The 27,139-nt window shown below is 44.0% G+C and overlaps 1 protein-coding gene across 1 annotated transcript in view; it reads right to left on the bottom strand.

Moving 5' to 3' along the window:
- Nucleotides 1-25,933, bottom strand: part of DDHD1 (DDHD domain containing 1) — a 91,105-nt gene extending 65,172 nt beyond the window's left edge. Inside the window, exons 1-3 of the mRNA XM_090034387.1 lie at nt 25,357-25,933; nt 8,049-8,222; nt 753-854 (exon numbers count right to left, since the gene is read on the bottom strand). Coding sequence (XP_089890513.1) covers nt 753-854; nt 8,049-8,222; nt 25,357-25,846 — 766 coding nt within the window. The 5' untranslated portion in view covers nt 25,847-25,933. The remainder of the gene's footprint in view (nt 1-752; nt 855-8,048; nt 8,223-25,356) is intronic.
- Nucleotides 25,934-27,139: the final 1,206 nt, after the last annotated feature.

Raw genomic sequence — 27,139 nt, 5'->3', positions numbered from 1 at the left:
ACATTAACAGTTCTGCTAAGATTTCGTCTTGCTTCTGAAGCGCATCAATTTACACCATGCAAATTCAATTTTTAAAAAACAAAGGTTCTTTTTCTGTGGCATAATCTCGCTGATCCTGTATTCCACACTACTTCCCCCATCTCTTTCAAATGCCTAATGTCTTGCTTTGTTCCAGTGCTGACTCTCCTTCTAAAATACCAAGATAATACATAAAAAGGGAGAAATACATATAATGCAATTAAGTTTAAAAATCTAAATAAGAACAATTAAAAAACCCCAACAATTTAAAGCATCATTTTAAAAACTTTGAACATAATGCATGTGTTATATGAGTGACCACCCAACAATATACAGTATAAGCCTCTTCCCCGGAGCTGACATAATTTATCATAGTTTGCATCTACTTGTGATTGAAAGCTCTGGTCCCATTTGATTTGATAGACCCCATATGCAACAATGCTGCTGTAAAAATAAGCGTTTACATCTTTCATGATCATCACAAACATTATAGCAAAGTAATCGTGTTATAAAATATTATTATTAGCTTCTATTTTCTAAGAAACACCACGGTGCTACTTTTCCTTTAAGAATTAAAATGCTTTTTCTACTCTTTTGAAAGAAAATGGCATAACTACTGTGCAAGAAGTGGAAGCGCATGGATCTAATGCATCCTTCTGACATAGGCAAACTACAGTTTAAAGCTTCCTAGGCCAGGCAGAAAACAAGAAAAAAAAAATCTACAATTACTGTACCTTGGGAACGCTTTCGTTTAAGACATGCAGCCTCTGTATTCTCCTTATATCCTCTCCATTTGAACAGAGAAGGGAGGGAGAAGGGAGGGAGGTAGTAGATAACTAAAAGCAAAAACACTGAGCTTCAAAGTAAAATTTTTAAAAGGGTATCATTTCTTTTTTCATTAGGATTACTGTTTCTAAAACGAAGTGGCACACGTCAATTTTTATTAATGCTTAAAAAAGGGGTTTGTAGCAAAAATGTCAATTGATGCGAGTCAAATTTTCTCTACTTTTCATAAAATATTTCTCTTTGAATGAACATGGCACTTCCAAAAAACATTAGAAGACTACAAGCACACCACAACGCAATCCAGTCTCTCTTGCCCTTTCCATTTGTGCAACTGTAAAGAATGCAAGACCCTTTAATTTTTATTTTTTTACATTTTGCAACTTCATGAACAGCTAGTGGATTCCTTCTCCCCAAAATATGGGGACACCAAGTTAGACTAGCCGACATACCCTGTTGCCCCGTTTTGTAGGTCTGTAGGCAGCTGCCTTCCACAAAGCGAGGCAGACTAATGCACACTCTGATTAGGATATCCCTTCCATTTCTGAAAAGCACAAGAATTTCCCCTTGATGGTAAGGCAAGTCCATTATTTCTGTTACATTTTCAATAGTCTCATTTTATTCCTTAGAGGATATAAAATAAGAATATGGAAACAAATTTCCTTTGAACTATTGTGCAATATTTGATGGACTTACCTTACCATCTAGGGGAATCATCAATGCTAGTCAGCTATGGAAGGGGACACCACAAGGTAAGGGAAAGCTGCAGTATCTGGAAGAAGCTGCTCTCAGACACCTACAAAATAGGAGAACAACAGGTACTATTAAACCCAGTTTTGATAAACTGCCTGTTGTATTTTTTATGGTTCTGGAGGCTAGCTTGAAAGTGAGGTTTTACCCCAAAAAGCAACTCCATAAAAATGGCATTTTTTTATTCAATAAAACTGCTCTTTACTATGTCTCATCCAATTTCTTTAGTAAAAAGGGAAAGTTTTCACTTTTTACAAAACTTTTTAGTGTCTGACAAGCCAACATAGCTAAAATGTGTGATCAGATTCTGTGAGAAAGTGAGATGGATTCTCTATCTTTTTTTGATTCAGAAACCAGATATTTTAAGTTCAAATTACAGTAACAGTTAACACTTCTACAAGCCCACTGAAGGAGGTCTGCCTGATTTCATCTTTCATACACCTCGTGTCTATTAGTAACACTCCATACACAGGAATCCTGGTGCACTATACTGGCAAGGTGTTCCTACTGTGAATGCAACCATACCAAAATACTGAACTTTGTATTTGTGTAGTAAAACCATTCCTCATGAGCAAAAACAGCTCTCGGTAAAAGTGGTGTTTTGCTGGCATAATCATGTCTATACCAGGGGCATTTATCATCACCCAGCTGTGCCAGTCAGGCACCATACCCCCCTAGGTCCTGAACTAACACGACTGTGCTACCAGAAATCTGCAGCCTAGGTCTCACTTGCATTAGAGTTACAGTTGTAGAAATCCAGTGTATGAAAGAGGAAAAATAAGCCCTTTGAGGCTGCACTTGCGTACTGAGTGGATAAACTGGTCTGCACAGTATGTTACTACCTAATGATTATACAGCTCTAAAGAAGGACATCTCTTTACTTTCCAAGGCTGAATTTGCTAGGTTGGCAGATACATGCCAAAAGACTGAACCTTTATAAATGTATTTATGAACTGAGAAAATTTTATCTGAAATCACTATGGCAAAGCAAACCAAGTATCCCCCCAGTGCAATTTTTACAGAGTCAGTTTTTTGGAGTATAGCCACATTTAAAGTTGTAAAAACAATAACAAAAAAACACAATAAAGGAGGTTCCTTACATGCAACTTGGATTTTGGAAAACATTGTTTTGGAAATTGAACATTTCAAGTGATAGTCTCATAGAGTTATTTTCTCCATTTCCGATCAAATACAATGGTATTAATTTGTATTCTTTGCTTGTTTCCAAGTAAATTTAACTACCAGCCTCACTCCCTTCTAACTAAATATGAATATACATGGGAAAAAAAAAATCACAGATACCGACATAAATGTGATTAACATGCAACAGTTAACTGCAATGCGTTCAGAACAGCGGTGCCCAATCATATGGCCCTATATTTGGATTACAAATGTAAAATCCTTTCCCCATGGTTTTGAATGGAGGTGTCTGAATTGGCTGTTACTCCATGGAGCAGATTGGGGACATAGACTCTTCAAATGCCTCCCTCCCACTCCTGGTGCTGCCACCCCAAGAGCACCTTGAAAGCACAGTGCACTACGCTATGGCCAGTCCCCCAAAGCCTTCCCAACTCTTGTTCCAGGTACCAAGCATTGTAAGAAACCTGCTCAGTACATATTAGGGGTTTCTGTATCCCTGTGACTCTTGGATGGTTTTAGATCTCTTTGTGATCTCAAGGGCACAGAAACCGCTCCAGGGTACCGTGACCATTTGCTTTTGAAAATATCAAGTCAGGCCCTCAGTTTGGACATCACTGTTCTACAAAACAAGGAGAGAGAGACCTTCTTTATCCTGTTAAAACAAACACTTGAAGTTAGTAGTGCATTTAGCTTAAAGACATTTTAAAAACCTGCTAGGACCAGAGTTCTCCTATAAGACCTGCAGACAGCACATTTAAGCCACTAAAGAATGAAGCCCCCAGGGTGTTTTTAGATAAACTATTGTTAAACCCCCCCCTCTAAACTCTTAGCTCAAATCCTGCCTAGTAAGAAGATAATTTCTGAATGCAGTTTTAAAACGTATTTTAATATTGTACATTTACCCAAGTACAGTCAATGATGTAAGAACTTACAGTTTTTGTGCTGACTTCAAAACCATATTCAGCTAAAATACTGCTGCACAGGACACAAGTGTCATTTCAGCCTCCCTCAACAATTTCTCCATGTACTAAGGACTTTTTATACTGTGATCCTATAAATATAGTTACTGGGTATATACAGTACAAGAAAAGCCAGTATTTTCTGGGGGGAAAAAGACTTACACAGACACTGTAGACCTGAATAAAGGAATAACAAAAGGCATTTTTCATATTGTTTGTATTCGCCATCTATAAATATGTGGACACTTGAAACTAAACCACTTCCTTGTTTCAAAGCAACTTCGTCTGCCATTCTATATTCAAGCTAGTCAAAGTGTTGAATTAATGCACACTAAGTTAGAAAGCGATTCATCTTTTAGAAAAAAAAAAGGATGAACAAATCTGGTATGGAGAGAAGACCACAATGATATAGATTCTACTGCAAATACTGAAACAGTGGATTTGGGGACCAACAAGCAAGCCTAACTGTGTTAATATAAATGCCATAAAATGTCAGAAGAACACATCTGTGTTTTTATTTATAAAAAAAGTGAAGCATATTGTTTGGGGTCTTCAGCAGTCATCCGGAGGTCAGACACTTAAAAAAAAGGCAAAGCAGCCAAAATGTCAAACACCACTTTTTATCTACCAAGTCTAAACATGTGCTTCGATTGTAGCCTAACATTAAAATCTAATATAAAAATAGCTCCCAGCAGCAAATTTTTCCCTAAATCTGCTAATTTATTTTCATGACTTGCATTAACTAACAGCTAGACCGTGGGAGTGCTTTTCTACAATGAGGCAGTCAGATGAATCAGTCAAACATCCTACCCTCCCTTCTGAAGTGTGATTATTAAACGGTTGCATCAATTGGAGCATTAGACAGGCTCGTAGGCTGGATCAAGCAAAGCAATTCTAACTTGCCCAAGACCTACTACCAGTCCATTTAAAAAGGCCCTACATCAATCACAGACATTTCCTTGGTGAAGTACTGGAATCCAAGTGCAGAAATAGGGTAAAGGAATTGGACTTGGGTTCCTCTCTCCTAGGCAGCAGGATGCTTTGCAAATTAAGGAAGACACTGATTAGGAAAGTGGCATTTATGCTATGGCTCTGGGGAGGACAGCCTTTCAAAACTGACGTCCGTGAAGTCCACCGCAACAATTTTCTGCTTTTCCAAAAATGCAGCAAAAATTAACTCAGCAGCATCTTCCACTGGCACTTTTTGGAGCTAGCATCTATTGATATGCATGCTTTTCCACTTAGGAAGGGGGAGCGGCATCACCTGGCCAATACCCAAGCAGTACTAATTTACTGTATGCACTGCCCTGGAGAGTTACAGAAGAGGAGAACACTGGCTCCCTGTTAGTTCATTTTCTGCACAGAAATTGGTGGAGACTGACACAAAAGCCTAAGAAATGGTAAACAGATGCATCTCAGTCACTAAAATAAAGAATACAACAGGACGCCCTGTTTTAGACTGAATTTTTAGATTGAATTAGAGAGGGGGAAAAAAGGCCTGCTCTTGAAATGGAAGTAGAAACAGAGAACGAAGCCACATCCTGTCTATAGGAAGCAAGGTGGATTTCTGCCATCAAATTCTTCAGGCAGCTGCTGCCATCCAAAACAGCCTTGGGATCAGACCCAGCTGTATTATTCAGATGGCTGGTATCTGGTACATGAGCAAAGTGCTTCTTTCACAATAGGGACTAGGTTTTTATGCTAATATTCCATGCAGTATTTTAAGGAAGTAAGGACATCTTATTGGTAAGACTTCCCTACAGTAATCTGCCATTAAAACTTTACTGTGAAGTTGGCACATGACGCCTAGTTCCACGTAGTCTCAGCATTAGCCAAGTTCTACAGTATTCTCAATAGCCAGTACCGCTGAGAGAGATAATTTAGATGCCTATTCTACTCTCAGTTAGTGCTAATGACAGCTACATACGAGCCTTGAAAGAATAAAGACCACTTAGTGTAGTAGGCAATTATAGAAAATTGTAGCAGACATACACAAAACACTTAAAGAATTTATACACAATGTACCTCTTTCTATTTAAGTACTTTTAGATCAAACGAAACCAGTTAACAGTTTCCAAACCTTTCCACCCCGCAGTGCTGTTTTGGAACATAGTAATTATGGATGCATCTGATTGGTCACATAGTAAGTGGCATGTTTCAATATCAGAACTACTTTCCATTGCTTACTGTTCATTATAATGATTTCAGATCTCCCTTCTGGGCAGTAGTGTTAACCTGCCTTAAAAATCAGCATGCTCTATATTAAAGGTTATATTATATAAAGAAAAAATGACAAGGAAAATAGAGTACAGTTTATTGTACTTGTGACGATAGATTTTAATATAAAGATAACGGTGCTTTGATTTCAGCCTCCTTTATACATCCAAACTGCCTCATTGTCTTCCCCTGTTCTTTTGCCTTCTCCTACCCCCAACAACGAAGCCATCCTTCTGTCCAAGGGGTTGACTCTTTTTGAAAAGAATTTGAACTCCATTCCTCTGGTGCGCTGGAGATATGAACACAATACGCCCCCTCCTTCCCAAGCACTTCCACCCCCTAGACAGTCCCAGCAGCAATCACGTAAGGCTACTGCTATGTGAAAAGTGCTTTATCTACAGGGAACAACCTGTGTGCACTAGCGAAGCGTAGTGGCAAGGCCATGCTTTGTACCACTATAGTAAAATCAGCCCCTACAACTGAAACATGCTATTCCAGCAAAAGGGCAGCTTTGTCAGTATAACTGAATCTATGCATTAGAAGTGGTCTGTTCACACAGCTACGTCAGCCAGGTATTCTCTCTCCACACCCGGACCACAACTGTGCCAGCAGGGCACCATAGAGTAGGCCCAGCCCCAGGAGATTTTTCAAGGGGCACAGAGGGAAGTCAGCCATCCAATCTGCATTCAGTGGAGTCAGGCACTTAACCCTTCCTTGCACCTCTGAAAATCCTTCTCAAGTCAGCAAATGGCACAATGTAGTCTTCCGTATAGCAGTACAAGATCTACCAACAAGATGATTCAGGATATTATGTTCACCATTGCATTTTCCTCAAAAAAGAATCTGCTCTACTACTTCTCTACGAGCACCAATACACACAACAGTTCTGTGCTCCAACGCATGCTAATTAACACGCATCAGAGCAGACTCGATTAATTGAGTCTGCTGGAGCATGTTAATCAGCGCGCTCCAGCAGCCTCCGTGTCACATGTATTCAGTATTCCCTCTTTTCAAAATGGTGGTGGGGGTGCTTTAACTAAACTTCGTCAAATGAGCTTTGGTTAAAGCACTCCCACTGCCATTTGGAAACACGGGATGCTGAATACATGTGATACTGAGGGCGCTTTAAATTACAGCAGTTCTCAGAGCTGCTCTAATTAAAGCATTCCCCCCCCACCCCACAGCAAGTGTAGAGATGCTCTATTTTATCAGATTCAACCACTGACTGCCTCTTCCTGTTGTATCCTACTCTCATTTATTAACAAGTCCCAGCCTGCAGTGTTTAGCTTCTGATGAAGCCCAGGGCCACACCCACTTTTTCAGGCACCCCCACTTTCCATAACCTTTAGAATATATATTCCACTTATTTTACAATCCTTCTAGGATGCATTTGTTTTTACAAAAACACTGCCCAAAGGCTGGCTAATTTGTATTTTGAGGACTTGGTAATTGTAGTGTTTGGGGAACCTATAAAATGGCACACAAGGAAAAGTGAAACTGGAGAGTTAAAAATATTGAGCTTTTGTTGTGCTGTGCTTACCCAGAACAATTCACTCTACTGCCTGTCATAAATAAGTCAATCGTAATTTCAGAAGGGTATTTTTAAAAACATGAAACAAATTTGACTGAAGACCCCATTAAACCCCAAGTGTCGTGGTCTCAGTCTGGCCATTCAGATATGGGGATTTTCATAACAGAAACAATATAGAATTTGATAGAACTAAGCCACTAAACACCCAGATTGAGCCAGAATGGAAAAATGAAATATGTGACTTGTGAAAATGATGTACCCGCAAGGCATAATTAAAGTCAATTAGAGGGAGTTTATATTGAGATCATCAACACTTTTCTTCGCCCGTGAAAAGAAAATTGCAGTTTCACTTAAAGCTTTTTAATACAATAATGAGTAACAAATTAGTGTCCGAGACAAAATGGGGACAAGACCAGAAACATACCTGTAAGTTCAGCTTTAAATTGAGTGATGCTAACAAGTACTGCGATTCTGTAAATCCTAAAAACTAACCAACTATCTGGATAGCCTGAAATTTGTGAATGCAGACTGAAGCAAATGATGCCTATGCATGCAGAATTAAAAAGAGAATGGAAGAATACACCAAATATTCATCTTACTTAAGATAAAACACCTTCCACTGATATAAACAATGGTCCAGGGAATCTTACCCTCTTTCCCGTCTACGGGTTTTGATATTTCCATATCAAAGTTCTCTTGCACTTGCTGGCCTTTGAAACAGGTGAGATGTTCCTGCTCTATTAGATTACTTTCTTCCTCTTCTAGAGGCTGCCAGGTCCCGTCAATAAACCACTGTCCACGCATTACAGGGATTTTTTCCGTTTCTAAAAAACATTAAACGACAGAGATCGAATTCAACATAGCAGGACCTGATAATGAGTAAAATAAAATATATATATGTATTTTAGGATAAAATAGGAGTTTTAGGAAAAGTTAGAATATGACTTCTGGAATCTTAATTAAAGTAACTGCAGCTGACTCTTTAGTTGGGCTATAATGGAGTGGGCAAACTCCAGCCCGTGTGCCAGATTTGGCCCACAGGGGGACTTTGTCTGGCCCAGGTGCTAAACAGCCCATGGTGCACCCGGCTGCCCCAGTGCAGCAGGGTTGGGGCAGCTCCACGGACAGACTATTTCCCAGCAGCCCCGGTGGCTCCTTCCAGCTACTGCCGTTACCAGCCCTGGCCCCATGGAGACCAGCGGGGACCCCTGTGGGCAGGGCCCAAGCCCTGGGCTGTGCGCACAACCCCAGCCCGCCCTGCTCAGGGGCTGGGGGCCCTGCAGTGCCTGCTCTGGGCGCGCCTGCCCAGCCAGGATGAACAGTGACAGCGGTGGTGGGGTAGAAGCTGCTGCTGAGTGTGGGGAAAAGGTGGGATCTGGAAATGGACATGGCCTCTTCCCCATCGCCGCTGCCAGGCCCTTCTTCCTGCCACCGCCCAGAGCCTGCTGGAGGTTTGGTGAGCTGTTGCTGGGGCAAAGGGGATGGAGCTGCTGACCTCGCCTGCAACAACTCCCCAAAACTTCCTATGTGGCCTGCAGGCCCAAAATATTGCTTGTCCCTGGTCTATAAGGTGCAAATCTACCCCGTCTTCTGTTTTTACTATACTAAAAGACAACCCTTCCCTTAGCAAACAAGATACTAAAAAAACACCAACCAAACAACAATTCATTTGATCTTGCTGGGATCCTATGAACCCAGCTGACTTCCTGCCCCTGGGGCAGGGGTCTGGACTCAAAGATCTTCCGAAGTCCCTTCCAGCCCTGATGTCTATGAAATCTATGAAATGTACACAGCAATCGTCAGGAAGGTGGTGATTTTGGAGGTTTCCTAAATACAGAAGTCAGGAATTTTTTTTGTAATACAAGACTGGGCTCTCACTAAGGGTCATCAACAGTCCGTTTCATTCCAACCTCTAAAACAGTATAAAAGTATTTTTAATATTCAAAATGAATATCTGCATGCAAAATGTTAGAGGTCTCCACAAAAGGTTTGGGATGAAACATATCCTTGCGCCCTGCACCCAGGGGTGGCTGCTGCTCAAAATAAGGAGGAAGCCTGCAGGAAGCAGGCTGCAACCTTTCTCCACCTGCAAGTTGGTAATATTGCCACAGCAAAAATTGGGTTGGTGGCTGAAGTGTCATTGGGAAGCAGTTTGGTCTGGGTCAAGGGAGACAGGTGGATGGTAAAATGCTCATCCTCTTCCCTTTATAGAATAAAATACTAGGACACTTCACAGAAAAGGGCAGGGTGGGCAGTACCCAGCATTTATGCCTCCTTGGTTACTTTACTGTTCTCTCCAAATCCCTAACCCTCCATCTTAGTTCAGGCTTTTATCATCTCCACTATGGTCTGTCTCGTACAATCACACTGCTCCCAGCTCAGAACAGACAACGCTATTCACCAGACAGAATTCTTCCCCTCTCCCCAGTCATCCCACAGGACCAGGTTGACACCAGTCTCCCTCAGCTCCCTCCTAATTATAGCAGGATCTGGAAGACCAAGAGCAGAAGTTGCTAAGAACATATTTTGCTTCTGGAAGGCTGAAGGGCTGTCAGAGAAACCCATCATTCCTTGATGCATGCATGCCTCCTCCTCCTGCTTTCAATTGTATAATGCAAGGCTAGAAGTCCCAAACGGCAACCATATGTCCTATAACCTCACTGGGAGTTTCCCCCCAGAGAAACTAAGCAGGCTACTGATTTCCTATATGCAGCCCCCAGCAAAGGGAGCTAGGAAAACAAGCAACAGCATAGCATCGTGTAGCTATAGCTGAACGAGTGTGGACATTCAATGTGGTCAGAGCCTAAGAACATCAAAACACAAGGAGGGTTCTTCAAAAAAAGAGATGTGGGGAAGTCTTACACTGCGCACCACAGTACATTATAGAGCAGTGGCACTCAGCCTCCAGTCAACAGGATGGATCCAGCCTGTGGAGCCATGTTATCCAGCCTGGGGGTCTCCCTGCAGATCCAGAAACTTGGCAAACCATTAATTTCTGCTTCCCTACTGACAAATTTCTGGACCTGTGGGGAATCCCGTGGGCTGGATGGTGTGGCTCTGCATGGTAGATCATGCCAGCATGGGGAGTAGCCCTGCGGCCACATCTGGCACATGGTCACACCTGGCCCACAGACTGACCCTGCGTACAAGATCCAGTCTGAGGGGCTGGACCAAGTGACCTGCCCCACGCCTCTGATGAACCTAATGGAGGTACGAGCGCCTGCTCTGGTCCCACACACTCATCCCAGAAATAGAGGTACATGGGGCAGTTCCAAACAGCAGCAGCAGCCCAGCTGCCTGGAAATTATCTGTGCGTTTCTTGTGTTTTCCCAGGCTGTGGCACCACTGCCAGGTGCTACTGCTCCACGCGCCTCTATTTCCAGAAGGCAGACATGGCTTTTTGGGTAGACATGATATCTCAGATCAATAGCTGGAAAAATTGTTCTTTGCAAGTTTTCAGGTACAAACACCCCAAATTTCCTGAAATGTATTTTCAGAAAGAGCATGCGAGGAACAACTGGGAAGGGTGGAGGCAAGAATGGGTGTTGGATGGAGCCCCTTCTCAAACTGGCTCTGCATGAAGCAGGGGAATTTCACCCGAATCTGGCAGCTGCTGCACTGTGGCACCCCCGAAAGTCTTGCAGCGGCCCAGATGGAACCCCCTGTTATACAGTACCTCTGTGCGGGCTCCTTTATCTTGCTGAGAAGAAAGAGATGGGCTTCACTATTAGAAAGGAAGATGGAACCAAGAACGCACGCGCTAAAGCTAAATCCATGTAATACATGTGCGCACACGAAGGAACAAATATGCTCTCGCCAGGAGCCCAGATGCAACTATTACTCAGCCTTCACAAGGAGCAATCTAATTGTTCCCTAAGGAGTCTGACCAGTTCTCACTAGGTACACAGCTTTTTAAAAATGACACCATTCAGCGCTGCCACCTTGTAAGAGATTTCCAGCTGCATGCTACAGAGCAAATTAAGATTAAAAGTATCTTTGTGCAATTTTGAAGGACTCCAACATTTTTAAAGATTAGAATTTTCCTACCCATAGATTTCTCAAACCCCAATGACAAAGTCCAAACTAAATGGTTTCACACTCCAGGCCTCACACAAGACTGCCCTTAGTTGGCACTTTGCCGGTGTAGACTGGAACATACAATAATGGGGCTCTCACATCTACAAAACAGAGTCCGTCTTGGACAGACATCACCCCAGGATGGGATCACAGAATAATAGAAAAGTAGGGCTGGAAGGGACCTCCGGAGGTTATCCTGTCCAAACCTCTGCTCAAGACAGAATCAACTCAAAACAAAGAAACTGAGTCAAGTTTAGGTGGGCTTAACTTTGGACAAAAATCAAACATATTTCAGGCTCCAGGTGTGGAACAAGCATGTGTGAGAGAGCATAATGTTAAGTAATTGCTCTTATGTTCTTAACCACTTACAGACCGAAAGATGCTCTTTGGAATGGCAGAACTATTAATTCTGATCAAGCAACTATATTTCCCCTCCCTAAAATCCCAGTGAAATTACAACTGAAAGCAATGTTCTCCCTTTCTTCCCATAAACTGCTGTGAAATATGGCTGCAACTATATTAGCAGATCACAGTTCAAGCTAGTATTTCACAAGCCTTAGGCTTAAAGATCTATGAAGACAGGCATCAGACACGAAATACACTTTTTGCCATCTGGCAGAAATTGCAAAGCCTCCAAAATTTCATTTCAGTTTTCATTTCATAACTGAAGGTTGTGTACGTTTTGGAAAATTCATTTTTGAGTTATATATGTGCAACCCTTTCACACTTTCTGTACCCATTTAATTGAAATTTCTGCCAAAGCATAACTCAAAAACCAGCATATATTTTATTAGGCTTTATGATTTATTTGGTAGTACTCAGTTAAAAAAAAAAAAGTTGCAAAAACAATCTTTTAAAAAGCAGCTTAATTCATATAACGTATTTATTTGTTCCTCCTTGCAGCCTCCCAAAAATGTTCCTGATCTCCATCCTTTATACCCATATCATATGAGGAAACTAAGGCTGAATTAAAAAAAACAACATTAAAAGTTGACACATTAACTACGGATGAAAAATTACCAAAGATTTTGAGGAGTAAGGATAACAATTTGGGAAGCACTTGACTAACTCAGCACGACCCATGCTGACAGATAGTACGATCTGTCCATCTAAATCACAGAGGCATATTTGACTGATATTTTAGTCCTGATTTACTCTGTAAATTTAAATAATAATGCAGTGAGGTATACTTACATTATTAAAATAAGATGAAATAATTCTGGCAGAAATTTTCACTCCTGGAACCCAAAATCTTCATGAATTATATGCCCCCTACTATTTTTCATTTTCCTGCCATTAGTGAACTGCTACCAGTTGTTTTTGCTTTGTTTCACTTTTTTTGTTCCCAAACCCCTGATTCCTAGGGAAAGACTTGCCTGACTTCTTGATTTTCTCAATTTTTAAACAATACAGTCTGCTGTTTGTAATGCCTCTAGTGTGAATGTGTGTATAGTATGTTTGACTGGATATGCATCTGCATGCTCTGTTCACACAAGATCATTAACAATACATCTGAATGTCACAGGTGACAAGTAGATGAAAAGGTGACATAGCCAAGTACCAAAGTACTTGGCTTTAATTATTCATGTAACTTTTTTTTGCCAACCTAAGGAAAAGGGTTTAAGCAATAAAACAAATTGATTTAAACATATGTTTTATTTAAAAACAGAATACAAAAATATATTCTATTTCATTTGTAGCCAGTAAGCCTTTTTCACCCCTCACAGCAAGACTGAATTTTGTTCACTTTAACACTAGAATCCCTACAGTTTTGATATACAGCAGTTTTTAATCACTGTACAAAGAGATCAATTTTAAGTCACAGCTATAAACCAAACCCAAGGGGAGGAAGCTGCTATTAGACCAGACATCTGCAGCCATTAGGACTGAGTAGACTTACCACCACAAAAGTGTAAAACCTGTCACGAAGCGTGATTGTGAGGACTGAGGTTTAGATCCCATTACGCCTTGAACTGCATGTCTGCCAGGGGCCTGGATGGCAAACTCCGACTCAACTGCAATACCCTTTCACTTGACCGCTCCCCACACTCTGCGACCAGATACCAATTACAGTATTATATAAAAGTTTTTTAACTTAGCTGCATCCAACTGTATCTAGACTTAAATGAACTCTCAGTCAACCCACTTGAATCACAACAGTAAATTGTTTGCTACACTGGAGAGGAAAGGGAAGATGAAACAGGAAATCAGACATCCTAAGAAACATACAGGGAAGATTTATGGTTAAAAAGTTAAGCTGAGACAAGGAGCAACAAGGAAACCTGTCTGAAACATCCCTGTAAAATCAGGGTGCAGCATGGTCAACACATACAAACAAAAAAACAATCTTAGGACAGCAGAGCTGCACACAATAAACCTTCATTATAACTAGCATCTCGGTAGGGGTTGCACAAAATACTGGGAACAGACCAGATAGAAAGGTTGGGCCGCAGACATGCCGAAGAAGACTAGTGCTGTCAGACTGCTGGATGATGGCAGAGCTAAGACTATTCCTGAGTTCAGCCTGCAGGCTCAAGATTGCAATGTTCACATCTGAATGATTACTGTTACCAATTAAAACTCGCTGAAACTGATGTCAAAACACTCAACTCACGAAGATCCAAGTGTGTGACGAAACACACAGTTCTCAAAGAGCCAAAGCAAGATCCACAAAAAAAAAGCCTTTTTCTCACAGACAAATTGGTGGTACTCTTTCCTTTACTGTGAATAACTTCTTGTGAAATTTGGTTTCATTATTATTACAGTTCTAATGCATTTCACAAGAAAAAAAAAAAGAGAGGATACAACATTTGAGAGCCAGGTAAGTCAGGGAACACAATCAATGGTGTCTGAAAATAAGGGGCATCTGAGGTACACTTGAGCCAAAAAGTCACTAGGGAAAACAAATCTCAGTCTGCCATTCAGGCTTTTTTGAGCACCATTAGCAAAAGTTAACAGCCTCCCCCTTTCAAAAGCATCATCTTTGTAATGGGTCTACAAACCAATTCCAAATCTATTTAAACTACTGGAACGTGGCACTATGGTGTCTTGGCCCTAGCCACTGTGAGAAGTGGCAGAGCAGAAGACAGCAGGGATGGGAGCCAAGCAGGGCAGATCCAGTGCTGTGGTGCAGTCCATTGCTGCACACCACAGTCCAGTGCTCCAGGAGCTGCAGCCAGGGAGCTTTTTTTATTTTTAAAGTCATCGCTTCATAGTTGGTCGGGTTGGAAGGGACCTGAGCAGATCATCAAGTCCGACCCCCTGCCATGGGCAGGAAAGGATGCTGGGGTCAAATGACCCCAGCTAGGTGGCTGTCCAGCTTCCTTTTGAAGACCCCCAGGATAGGGACAAGCACCACTTCCCTTGGAAGTTGGTTCCAGATCCTAGCCGCCCTGACCGTAAAGTAGCGCCTCCTGATGTCCAGCCTTAAATATACTCTCAGTCAGCTTATGGCCGTTATTCCTTGTTACTCCCAGTAGTGCTCGGGGGAACAGGGACTCTCCCATTGCCTGCTGGTCCCCCTTGGGCAGTTTATAGACAGCCACCAGATCCCCTCTCAGCTTTCTCTTTTGGAGGATGAACAGGTTCAGGTCCTGTAGCCTCCCCTCACAGGGCCTGCCCTGCTGCCCCCTGAACGTATAACGATTGCTCCCCTTCCCTTCTGTTCAGAGCAGAACATTCCCTCCCCTGCCCACCCATTCATCTCCACTGACCACTGCTGCTGTCCCACAGTTGCTCCTGCCCTGCTGTAGCTGGGCTGCACAGGGAGCCAGGCTCAGCAGGAGACAGCAGCAGTGAATGGGTTCTCTCTCCCTCTCCAATCCCCCCAGGTGCTCCTACCAGCCTGACAGCAGGCACAAGGAGGGGAAAAACGCACCCACCACTGCTGAGCTCCACTTCCTGTGCAGCCCTGCTGGAGCAATGCAAGAGCTCCCCCCACCCCAGGGTGAGCAGGGGACAGCAGCAGTGGTGGGGGGCAGGAGTAATAAAAGTGGAAGGAACGTGCCAGTGTAACAGAGGGGAAGGGGGTGGGGAATAACTACCCACTTCGGGAACTTTCCCAGCTGCTGTTCCTGCGGTGTGGTCTGCCTGTCCCTGTACAGGGATGGGAGGAAGCTGGGAGCACTAGTTGCTGCTCCTGCACACCGCTTTACAAAATTCTGAATCCACCCATGCTGACCAGTACCGTTTTTGTCAATGTCCAGCCACAATTAAGAGCTCAGTCCATTTTGGTTAGAACCATGCTGCTTGACTTGCTCTATGCAACACTTTCGGCTATGGGTTAGCAAGCTATGTCGAGGAAAATTTTAATCACCGGACATTTTATTCCAAGCGTGGCTGGTTTAAATAGTTACAGTGAACGAAGATTACTAGAAATTACTTATTCATCTCTGCATGACACAATATTGCACATAATGCTCCAGTGAGCAGGTCTTACAGTAAAAGCCACATGGAGTAAAATGTCAATGTTTAATATTATCTATGCCATAACCAGGATTTCTCTTATAGCTCAATGCTGCCTAGATTTCTAGCCATTTATCAAGAAATTGCAGACTATAGTCTGTTACTGATACCTAAATGAACGGTTCCATTCATCTAAATCACAGCCGCATTGACCTTGCTTTCTTTAAGGGCAAACATATGCAATCCATTGGGTTCTTTTACAAGTGACAATGTCACCTAAAGAGGAGATTAAGAGCAAAATCCTGACCCCACCGAACTCTATAGCAAGCTCTCATTTACAGAGTTGGGACTAGACTCTGTATCCCAAGGCTGGGGAGTCATTTCATTTTTTGCGTGGTAAGGAATCTCCCTCTGATCTCCCCTCAAATTCTTATAAACAAGTTACTGAAGAACTGCAACATTATTAATGGGGGAAATATTTAGGAATTCTGTGGTAACTAAAAACATATAATGCAACTGGTCTAATATGAAGGGATTTACTTCTCAAATATAGACCCTAACCCTGAAAGCAAGCATATTTCAGAATAAGTACCAATTGCATTCATCCTACTCTCCAACAACCGGCTACAAGAGGACGATGCATGCTTTCTGATCCGGAAAAGTGTACTGCCTATTGTAAAAGAGCCCTATTACATGATGTGTGGCAACCTGCAAGTACATTCCTATCAATCAATTACAGCATTTTTCAATTACAGGAGGCTTCAAAACCACAAGACTCCAGATCTGTGTGTATTGTATACCATACCAAAATAAAGGAGCCGATCCAAGTGACCAGAAAGAAGACTTCTATCTTCATACACTAAGAAACCATTCTGCAGCCATCACCATTGCTCGAGGAAAGTCCTTTTCCGAAAACTGTTCTTTCTTAAATCATTAGTAAAACAAAAAGAGTCCAAGACTGATCAGATCTAGTGTCTTTAAGACAAAAATCTTCAGTTTCATTAACAATCAGGTCAGTTTTCCAGCAGATGTGGCATAACAGTATACACGTCAAAACATGATTGCACTGTAAACGGCCATTTTTTAGAAAATGAAATTTAAAAATATAAATACATCGGTTAATAAAAGCTTGTTCCAAATTTAAGATTACCAACATTTAAACCAGATACATAAAGCCTGAATCTCCTATCACCTATTTGGAAACTAGCTACCATAGCTTGTAATTCAAAGACACTATGCCCTGCAGAGTGGCTCATTAAGCCCAAATATATATTCACAGGAAACTTTTAAGCATCTATTGACAGCAATACCAGACTCAGAGCCTTGGCTTTCAAGTACTTACAAATTGAATGTTTGGTGTGCAGAAGAAATGGGGAAATAATTATTTTCTTATCTGCACACACTACTTGTGAGGGGTTCTAAACAAGAGCAGATAATTTTCAGTTGCTGTTCAAGTGTCTTCTGGCTGTGTCAGAAGAAAATAGCACAGTACCAGAAATTATTATACAAACAGAAAACTTCTGACATTTCAGTAAAATAAGCACCCAGTCCAATAGTGCTTAGTAACATTTCATTGAGGTCATGTAGGGAACGTTTTGCTATCCTATCCAGTCCAGAATCTCCATATACAGGTTTCTGTAATGTCAAACAGAACTATAATGAAGGCCTGGAAGAGCACAGAAGTATTCAATGTGTTATATATATATGTTTTGGTATGATAAATAAGAAATTTACTGGTTGCAAATTTGACAAATTACTTTCACTGTCGGCAGGTTCTTCAAATCAATGCAAGACCTACCTCCTTACAGAAAAATAGATAGAGCTAATTAAACCAGCAAAATCCCTATAGCACTGATGCAATAGAGCACATCCTTTAAGTATATATTTAAAATCCAGCGAAAGCCAGTGGGACTTGAGCACAGATCCACCCATTAATGCATGCTTTCTGGACTGGGGACCTACAGTTGGAAGTTGCCGGCAGATCTCATTCCAAGAGAGAGCAGGAACAGAATAGACACAGAGTTCAGGCCAGCAAGTTCCTTTCCTTTCTTGTGAAAGCCTTTTTAGCTCCATTAAGAAACTGGCATTTCCTCTGCACATACCGCAAACCTGTAACATCAACCGAGAGGATTCACGCAGCGGGAGACTGTAACCTCCTCTCCTCTGTGCTTGCTTTCCCTTGCCCCCTACATCTCTCCTCCGCCCTTGGCAAGGATGCAAGTGTCTTGTCTGATCTCCTCTCCATTTTTTCCAGAGATCGGATCCCACCTCTGAGGCCCATGGTCATCCTCACGTTTACTGCTCTCCTTCAGCTCTCACTCTAGTTCCTTCCCCTCATCACCCTGCCTGACCCCTCTCCCCCAACACACTTGCCTCCCGCAGTACCTATCTGTTGGCTTTCTTTCTCTTCCTCTTAGTATCTTGTCTCCATTTTTTACATGACTCAGTTTTCACCTGGATCCCCTACCTTACCACTTCTTAAGCATCTCTTTCATAAACTTTTCCTTGTATTCCCTTCCAACCAGGCTCTGCCCTCCACCCCTTCTCTTCTCATGCTACACTGTCTCTCAGTGAACACATGGCAAATTCAACTATGACATCTCTAATTCGGACCTACCCCCCCCATCCAAATTAAAATCCCAGCATCTCTCCCTGACATAGTCCCCAGTCTTAGCTTGAATTCTGTGCTGTTAAAACAGAACTCCTCATCTTCCCCTACCATCCAAGTCCTCCCTCCTTCCTCACTCATCGTGACCACCACCTCCATCCTGCCTCTCACTCAAACAGCTCATTCTTTCCACACAACTTCTGCAAGACTCGGGGCTTCCCAGCCACCCACCCAGCTAAAGCTCTCACTGGAGCGTCACCCAGCTTGTGTCTTGATTACACCAACGTCCTCTCTTTTGGCCTTGACAAGTACAATTTTGCCTTGTTCCAATCGATTAAAAAAATGCTGTTGCAAAAATCATATTTTTAGGTTGTCACTGACTGCTCCCCTTGCCCTGTGCATCTTTCCTCTGGCTCCCCTTCTCCATTACAACAAACATAGCCAGTTGTTTTCACTTTCTAGGCCTTTCACACTACATTCCCATGCTACCTATAATCTTTCACAATGTGAATGAACACCTGTCTGTGATCAGTCGGTGACAAGTTTATGCCACTTGCTTACTAAATTACCAAGCACTTGTGCACTATGTCCCATGTAGCCTTTCATCTGTTGGGAATCCATCCCCCACAGACACCAGCAGATACCTTGCTTTCCTCTCTCAAATCTCTCCTTAAAACTCTCCTTTGCCTACCAAATCTTAACCATTCAATGACTGATGTGCCAAGATCCCCACCAATCGTTCTGCCCTGTATCAAATGAACCCTTTGTTTTGCTGTGACCTGTTTTTTCACCTAATGCTTAAGACTGTGATTAGGGGAGGGACCATAATTCTCCTCTGTTTGCACAGCACCCCGCACAGTGGGGTCCTGGATCCAGACGAAGGCAATAAGTGCTATCGAATACACATGTTAATGAAGAGGTTTCACTTCTTTAGAAGAATAAATAGGATTTATCAGTTGGTACCTACCCCATCCCTTGTCTTTGTGATAGGTCTTTCGGATGGGTAGAGGATAAGAGAGCTGTCTGAAGCGAATGAAAGCGCTTACTGACATGACAGGTCAACATCAATAGAGTGTGTCCCCGGACCAGGTCCAGCAGAGATGCACAACTCAAACTTGATCAAGAGCCACGTGCAAGTTACTCCTTTTCCCCACTGGTAGGGCACCATCAGTGGGATCCACTCTGCTCAGCAGGTTTGTAAGCAGGAAACTGAACTGCTCTGGTAGCACAGATTAATGAACCAGTGCACAGTGAGGACACAGGACTGTTTGGCTTTAAATGAAGAATTACAGCAGGCCACAGGGGATGGCCCTGGTAGGCAACATGCAGCCCACAGGCTCTGTCACAGCATGCCTGGATAAGCTCACTTACACTGTACTGCTGACATGCATTAACCCTGCCTTGGGCAGACAACCTCAGCAGTGCAACTAAGGAGAGGCAATGGAGGCAGCAGCCCTGGGCACCAAATTATGGAGGGAGGAAAAATAACTGCTGCCGCTGTTGTGAAGTCTGGCCATGTGACCATCAGGCAGGAGCCACCATTGACCCGTGCACTGCTGCTGTCCACGGTGTAGAGCCGTCTTGTTACATCTCTGGACAGCTTCCAAGAGTGAGGACAGTTTTGCCACTTAAGCCCAGTTGTCAAGAAAGCCCTCCACCTGACGGTGATTTTGTAGTGCAGCTACCCAGCCCCTAGTTACACTAGCAAGATCACAAGTTCATTTCCCATATCCAAAACCTATTCACTGACCTTCATTCTCTTATCAACCTACTCCAAATAAGAACCAGGGGCCAAAATGCACAGAAGTTCCATATGCCAATTAAAATGAACGTGATCCACAAAGAAGCCTCAAACAAAAAGCCCCTTTGCAATCATATGCTTCATAGCATGGATGGAAATACCAGTGGGGTTTTTCAATAATCCTGACCAGTTCTCCAAGATCAAAGACTTGACCACACTTCCCTAGTATTCAAGTCTCACTTCACAGAAAACTTATCTGGCAGAGGCCTTTCACAACGTGCTAATGCCTGCTTCCTCCCATCTAGAAAACAGTTCACAGAGAGAGCTTACAAAGAATGTATAGGGACTTTGTTTCTTTAAGCTTGTGCTGAACGACATAGTTCAAATAGTTCTGAGCTGCCAAATTCCACTTTGGACATGCAAATTTTAAAGTTACGGCTAATGCTTCTGTGTTCACAGTTTTGCAGATTACAATAATTAGAAGCCCCTTTCTAAATGAATGCAGCAGAAGTCATCAATGAATAATTCAGAGTCCACAGTATTCTTACTGAGCCAATTTTCTTCTATTGAAAGTGACATTTTATAAATGGACATTTCAAACCAGTTTAGGCCCAGAATCTAGACTGTAAAACCCAAGCTTTTACAAAGCTGGTTACAACTAGAAAAGTATCATTTCATGTTAGCCTTTCAAAGAAAAAAAAGGCAGCAATTTTTTAAAATGTGATTTTTCTGAAATGCTTTCTGTCCAAACAATGTAGAGTTCTGTTAACTATATGAGCTTCCTAAATGGAAAGCGGAAAAAGAAAAGGTGAACAGTCTATTTTCATTGAGCAAGGAAAGCAAAATGCAAAATGTGAGTGACAGTAATGGTGAGATATAGGTCAGACTTTTACAACCTCTTTTTTAAAATGAATTGGAGTGTTATTAGAAAAAAGAAAGAAAGAAAGAAAGAAAGAAAGAAAGAAAGAGAATTTAAATCTATCTCCCCATAATTTAACTTGTTTTAGCCAACATGGTAAAAAATAATGACATTCAAAAAAAAAGGAAAAAAGAGTTACAAATCAACAGTCCTGAAAAGACTAAATGTTAGTTTTGACTGCAGCTATGCTGCCATCTTAAACCCTTGTGCTATTATGAAATTAGGATAATTGCAAGCACCTCTGTTCAGAGCACTGTACACCACTATTAGCACCTGGAAAGCATTTACCTCTCAGAAGTCCACTATTACATTTTGATAATACGTCAAAACTTTCAACCTCAGTTTGAGCACATGCCTTTCTACTTTTTTGGAAATTAGCTCAAACAGAAAACAAGGCTGGCAGCTTTGAATTATTGCAACAAAGGATACATGCCGGATTTTAACCAGGTATGGTATAGAAGCTGCTGCCCTTGCATTTTAACAATCCATACATGCCCCAGTAGATCTGTCCTTCACTTTTAGGATCTGACAACACATTAGCAAGTCATAACTACTAATATTAAGGAAGTCCCTGAAGAATACACATACTTTATTCTTGTTAGCACACCAAACACAACTGCTGCAAAAAGGAAAGAAGTATACAAGTACGTAAGAGTAGTATTATTATTTGCAAAACTACCTTTTTTCTATGGTTATATTTTCACCAAGGAGCATGCTATTTACTGGAAATCCATCCAAATAAGGCTTTAACAAGAACTAAAAAGCATTAGTGTGTGAAACAGTGATCTACAAAAGAAGGAAATGGGTTTCCAGCCTTTCTGCTCACTTGATATATCACGGTGCAGTGGTGGTTAGCCATGTTAGTCTGAAGATAGGGAGAAGGTAGGGCAGGGTGGCACATTAAAACCAGTTAGTGTGTAATGTACCACCCTACCCTGCCTTCTGCATGCTATACAACAGCTTGCCTAAAGGTTTTTCCGACTTGAAATATGAATATCAAGTTTTGTCTTCCCTGTTTTTGTTGGCAATCTCCTTAGGACTCTAGAGAAAAATGAGTATTGAATTTTCAAGGCTCTTGAAGGAAGAGGCAGAATGTGAACCTCAACACAGATCTTTTCTCCTAATTGTTTGGTCAGGCACTTGTTTTAAACAAGTATTAACAAAACAAAATCAAACCCCCCCCAATCCCGCCACCACAGACTGACAAGTGAATACTCGTTAAGGGAACACTTCCCTTCTCAGTCTCAGAGATTCCTCTTCACCAGGACTTGTGGCAACACAAACTTACTAGATCATCATGTTTTCAAGCCAGGGTATGTAAGATTGAATTTCTAGTACAGAGAGAAACATAAAATAGGTTCTCAAAAACAAAGCAAAAAACCAGAAGACAGAAGCTCTCTATATAAGAAGCTAGCTCCCTTATACATAAAAAGGGAGCACTGCCAATCATTTCCTTCCCTGCAGGTCAACTTATGTGGAAAGCAAGGACTGACTCTCTCGCTCGCTAAAAATAAACAGTATTCTGATGCTCAGGTAGGCTCTCCAGAGGACTGGGGAAATACATTTTGCTGCTCTCCTGACTCAACAAAAATCTTAACACCATTTAAAAATATCTCTTGCTAGGTAGATGTCAGCTTAGGTAGCAGACACTTCTGACATGTAGTTAGTATCCAAACTGAAAGACATTCTTAAAACAAATATGTATGTATGTATGTGTAAAATAAGGGTAAATGGATTGATTTATAAGAAAAGTTACCACACACAGGGAATGAAAGATGAGGTAAAGATGACATGGTAGGTATGAATAGCAAATGAAATGACAGGAAAAGTTAGGCTGAGCATTGTGAAAAAGCTTCTTGGTATCAAAAAGCTTAAGCTACGGAAAAGACAGGGAAACCACATTGCTTGGGACTCTGAAACTAGACTGAACAAGGCTACACTGCAGGAAGAGTCCTGCACTGGCCTAGCAGCAGAGCAGCTAATCGAAGCACAGCAAACAGATGAACTACTCCTATTGTTTAATATACACTCACTGCTATGTCAGGAGAAGACACAGAAGAGTCTGGCATCAGGTGTAAGCTCACCTAATTGGAGAGATATGCACCTGAAGCACTCCAAATCCTGGAGCACTGCAGATTCAGAACCCTTTACCTCTCTGCGGATGTGAGGTCCCATCCCCAGCCCTGGAGCTCTCCAAAATGGCCAGGAAGGCAGGCTGTGGGTGGCACTGCTCTGCCAGGGGGCTGGGAAGTGGGAATCCTCCGCCTCCAGAGCTTCCTGAGGACACTGGAGCACACAGGTGAGCTCTTCCTGGCCATCTTCCTCTCTCCACCCTGTTGGGGAGGGTGCGATTGCAAGCAGAGCACTACCAGATGCTGGAAGACCACTGGAGGTTGCTTTTTCAAGGGTTGATTTTTGAATGGTTCTTTGGCTGTGGACATCTGTACCACCACTGCTGGGAGCGCTGCAAACTGGCCTCTGATAACTCTGCTACTCCCATGCCAGCCTCGGTAGTTTTGCTACACTAATTAAATAAATCCCTTCTTACACGGTAAAGATAAAATTCCCTGCAACTAATGTGCTCCATTATTTTTAGATGTGGAACTTGGCTAAGTGGTCCTGATGGCATAACTTACTCCTGTGATGGGTCTTCTACAGGCTTTTAATAATGAAATCTTTTAGCAAGATCCTGTCACTCCAGGTGCGCATTTCATGCAACAGCCAACAGTGGAGACATTTGTTACAACAGCTTCGAGGGAGCAGTCTTAACCAACACCTCAGTGCCGTACACCACATGGGAGGCAGGCAGCAACCAGAACAAGAAGGAAAGGCAGACAAAATAATTAAAATAAAATATTAACCTGTGTTTTGAACTGAAACCGTGAGTCAGCATAAAGAAATAAACGTCCCAAATTACCCTTTCTACCTCAGTCCATATTCTTAAGTAATCCTGAATTCAGCTGTTACTTTTATGAATACTTCGGATGTCTGCAAATGAAACCTAAACACTTCTCCCTCAATGGTAAAGTGAGCCCTGGTGTTCCTACTCCATGCTCTGGTTTAACCACACGGGAGGAGCTGCTCTTGGGTTCCCAGGTTCAGAAGATGCGGTAACAAATGGGTGCTGCAAAGCAGAGGACAGGTAAGGGCAAAAAACCCTGACATGACCCTGTATTAATAGCAGGTATCTGCACAGCGATGAACAGCAGGGCAGCACACAGCCAGGTGATGCTGGGGGGTACCAGACTGCCTGGCTTGGGGGCGTGGGGGAAAAAATCAGGAAGAGAAGAATCTGCACTGGGCCAAAAGGGGACGGACACACGTCAGAAAACAGAGGGGAGCTAGATCAGGAGGCACTTAGCGAGAAGCAGCAAAAGCTTCACTTGCCCATAAGCCACTTCCCACTCTTGTCTGGCAAATGTACCATTGCCCAAGAGGTGCAGCACCATTACTACACGTTCACTTTCTGCATGTAATGTATCCCTGCCCTTAATCTTCTCATCGCTGGGAGTTTATTTTCTCCCTTGTACAGTGCTACGTTAGGTGCAGGGCTCTAGGGATTTCTCTCCCCAGATCTCAAAAAAAAATCTCTCTCTCTCTCTGAGAAGCATATGTCATTATTTGAAACATCTGCCGTGAGGGCTTAACGAGTCCGAATCAGCTTCCCAACTGGACCAAGCACCGGGTCAAGAAATTAAACCTTTAAGCTGCTGATTTGAAGTGCCCCCCCATTCAGGAGCCACCCCGCCTCACCAAACACCTCTGCCCGCCTGAAGCTCTTCCTCCGGCCTCAAGGCCTAGGTGCCAGAAGAGAAGAGAGGGGACCTGCAGCACCTCCGCCCTCGAGTCCCTGGAGCAGGGCTAATTGCTCCCACTTGTGTCAAGGCGGCGGGAGGGAGGGGGAAGGGGACCTGCTTTGCGGCCTAGTGGAAGGGAGATGAATGAAGAGTCGGGGCGTTTCCACAGCCTCCTGCCCGCCACCCGCGCCCATCCTGCCGCTCAGCAGATGCCCCCCCAGCTGCGCTTCTTCCCCCACGGACTATCGACACCCCGCTCCTCTTCTCCCCGGGCCAGGGGAGGAAGCAGCTGGGACCTGCCCCTGCCCCGCGGCGGGGCGGGGCGCGGGAGGCAAACCCCCTCCCCAGGCCGTCTCCTGGCACGGGGGGCCCGGAGCGGCGGGATGCAGGAGGCAGCCCGGGGCGGACTCACGGTGCCAGTAGACCGGGTAGCAGTCGGCGCGGAGCACGTCCACCTCGTAGAGGCCGCCGCGCACGCAGACGGGCTCGGGCTCGGGCTCGGGCTCAGGCTCCGGCTCGGGCTCGGCGGCGGGCAGGGCGCGGTAGGCCCGCTCGAGGCGCAGCGAGTCGTAGCCGATGAAGGGTTTCCACTTGCGCTCCTCGCGGAAGAACCAGCGCACCTCCTCGGGGCCCAGCTCGCGCACCACCTCGCCGCCGCCCGCCGCGCCCCGCGCCCGCCGCCGCTCGGCCCGCGCCCCGCGCCCCGCGCCCGCCGCCGCCGCCGCCTGCTCCTCCGCCTCGGCCTCCGCCTCCTCCGCCTCGGCCGCCGCGCTCAGCTCGTAGCCGCCGGGGCCCAGGCCCAGGCCCAGGCCCAGGCCGGGCGGCCCCTCGGGCGACAGCAGCTCGTAGCCCAGCGCCCACGGCCCGCGCCCGGGGGCCCGCGCCCGCTCCGGATCCTCCATCCCGCCGCACACACATGCAGCCCCGCCCCGCCCCTCACGGCACGGCACCACACAGCACCGCCCCGCCCGCTCGCACCGGCTTCCCGCCCCGGGGGGAGGGGCGGGGACCCGCGTGCGCCGCCCCGCCCGGGGGGCGCTCTGCTGAGGGGGGTGGATCCCGTCCGCTGAGAATGCGTGTGCCCTCGGGGGGGGGGTGTCCGTGTGACTGCTGAGGAGCGGGGAGCGCTTGTGTGTGTGTGTGTGTGTGTGTGTAGGCGCAGGCTGGGGGGGCACATTCTCTGCTGAGGAGGGGTGTGTGTGTGATCCCCCACTTGTCACGCCGAGTGTGGGTGCTGTCCCCCTGCAGCGTGGCGGCCAGCTCGCCCTGCCCCAGCTGCTCCCCTCAGCAGAAGGGTTTTAACGAGGGAGAGGCCATTAAGAGTTAATGAAACATGCAGCCTTTCTCCCTGGCCCTTCCAGTTTCCAACTGTGAGGTGCTTAATGCTGTTTCCTACCAAGAGCAAAAGTCACACTGTCGCATTATTGCTATTACTGATATGATGTGTTTGTGTATCACCAGAAGGGGCTGAGCTCTTTACAGGCCTCTAAGGTGTCAAGATGAATTCAGCTGGGTCACTGTACAAATAATACCAAAACGCACCGCACACAATTCCTCTAATTCATTTAATAATGCCTGGAAATTTTGCACCACACAGTATGGGATTACTCTCTTTTTATAGCAGATGGGTAAAAGCATTTTCCATGCAAGAAGCCAGTGCAAAAAAGGCTGGAACAGGACATTAGACTCGTCTTACCAGTCCACTGCAGTAGCAACAGGACTACGGCCTCATTGTTATTTCTCTTTTTCATTTCCAGTCAACAGGCTGGCCCCAGTTCTGTCATCGGTTTTGCCAAGCCAGGGCATGGAGGGGGAGAAGGCTTTGTCTTGAGGACCTCAGTTGCAAGGATGCTCACTCTTAAGTCTCACTCAGCAAGTATTTCGCCCGTCTTTACTCTAACCCGAGGCAAACTCCCCTTTCTTGTCTTTAGGTATATGGAGAGCTCGTCATTTCAAACCAACAAAGACAATTGCATGCATCCTATAAAGTGATTTTTTCATGAAGTTTGTTTTATTTTTTTGACTTCTTGTCATGGCTATCTCTTCATTCGTACAAAGATGCCACACGAAAAGCCTTTGCGTGCTAGTGATAGAAGCGAGGGCAGTGATTCCACTGACCTTCCTTTGGACTTAAAAACTGTATTCAGAATTCCAGCAACTCCCCAAGGAATACGCAGAGGGACTCGTCATCTTAT

The sequence above is a fragment of the Crocodylus siamensis genome, chromosome 2 (genome assembly GCF_052110815.1).
Source record: "Crocodylus siamensis isolate JL-2025a chromosome 2, ASM5211081v1, whole genome shotgun sequence".
NCBI classification, from domain to species: Eukaryota; Metazoa; Chordata; order Crocodylia; family Crocodylidae; genus Crocodylus; species Crocodylus siamensis.
This window is presented reverse-complemented; position numbering and strand designations above follow the sequence as displayed.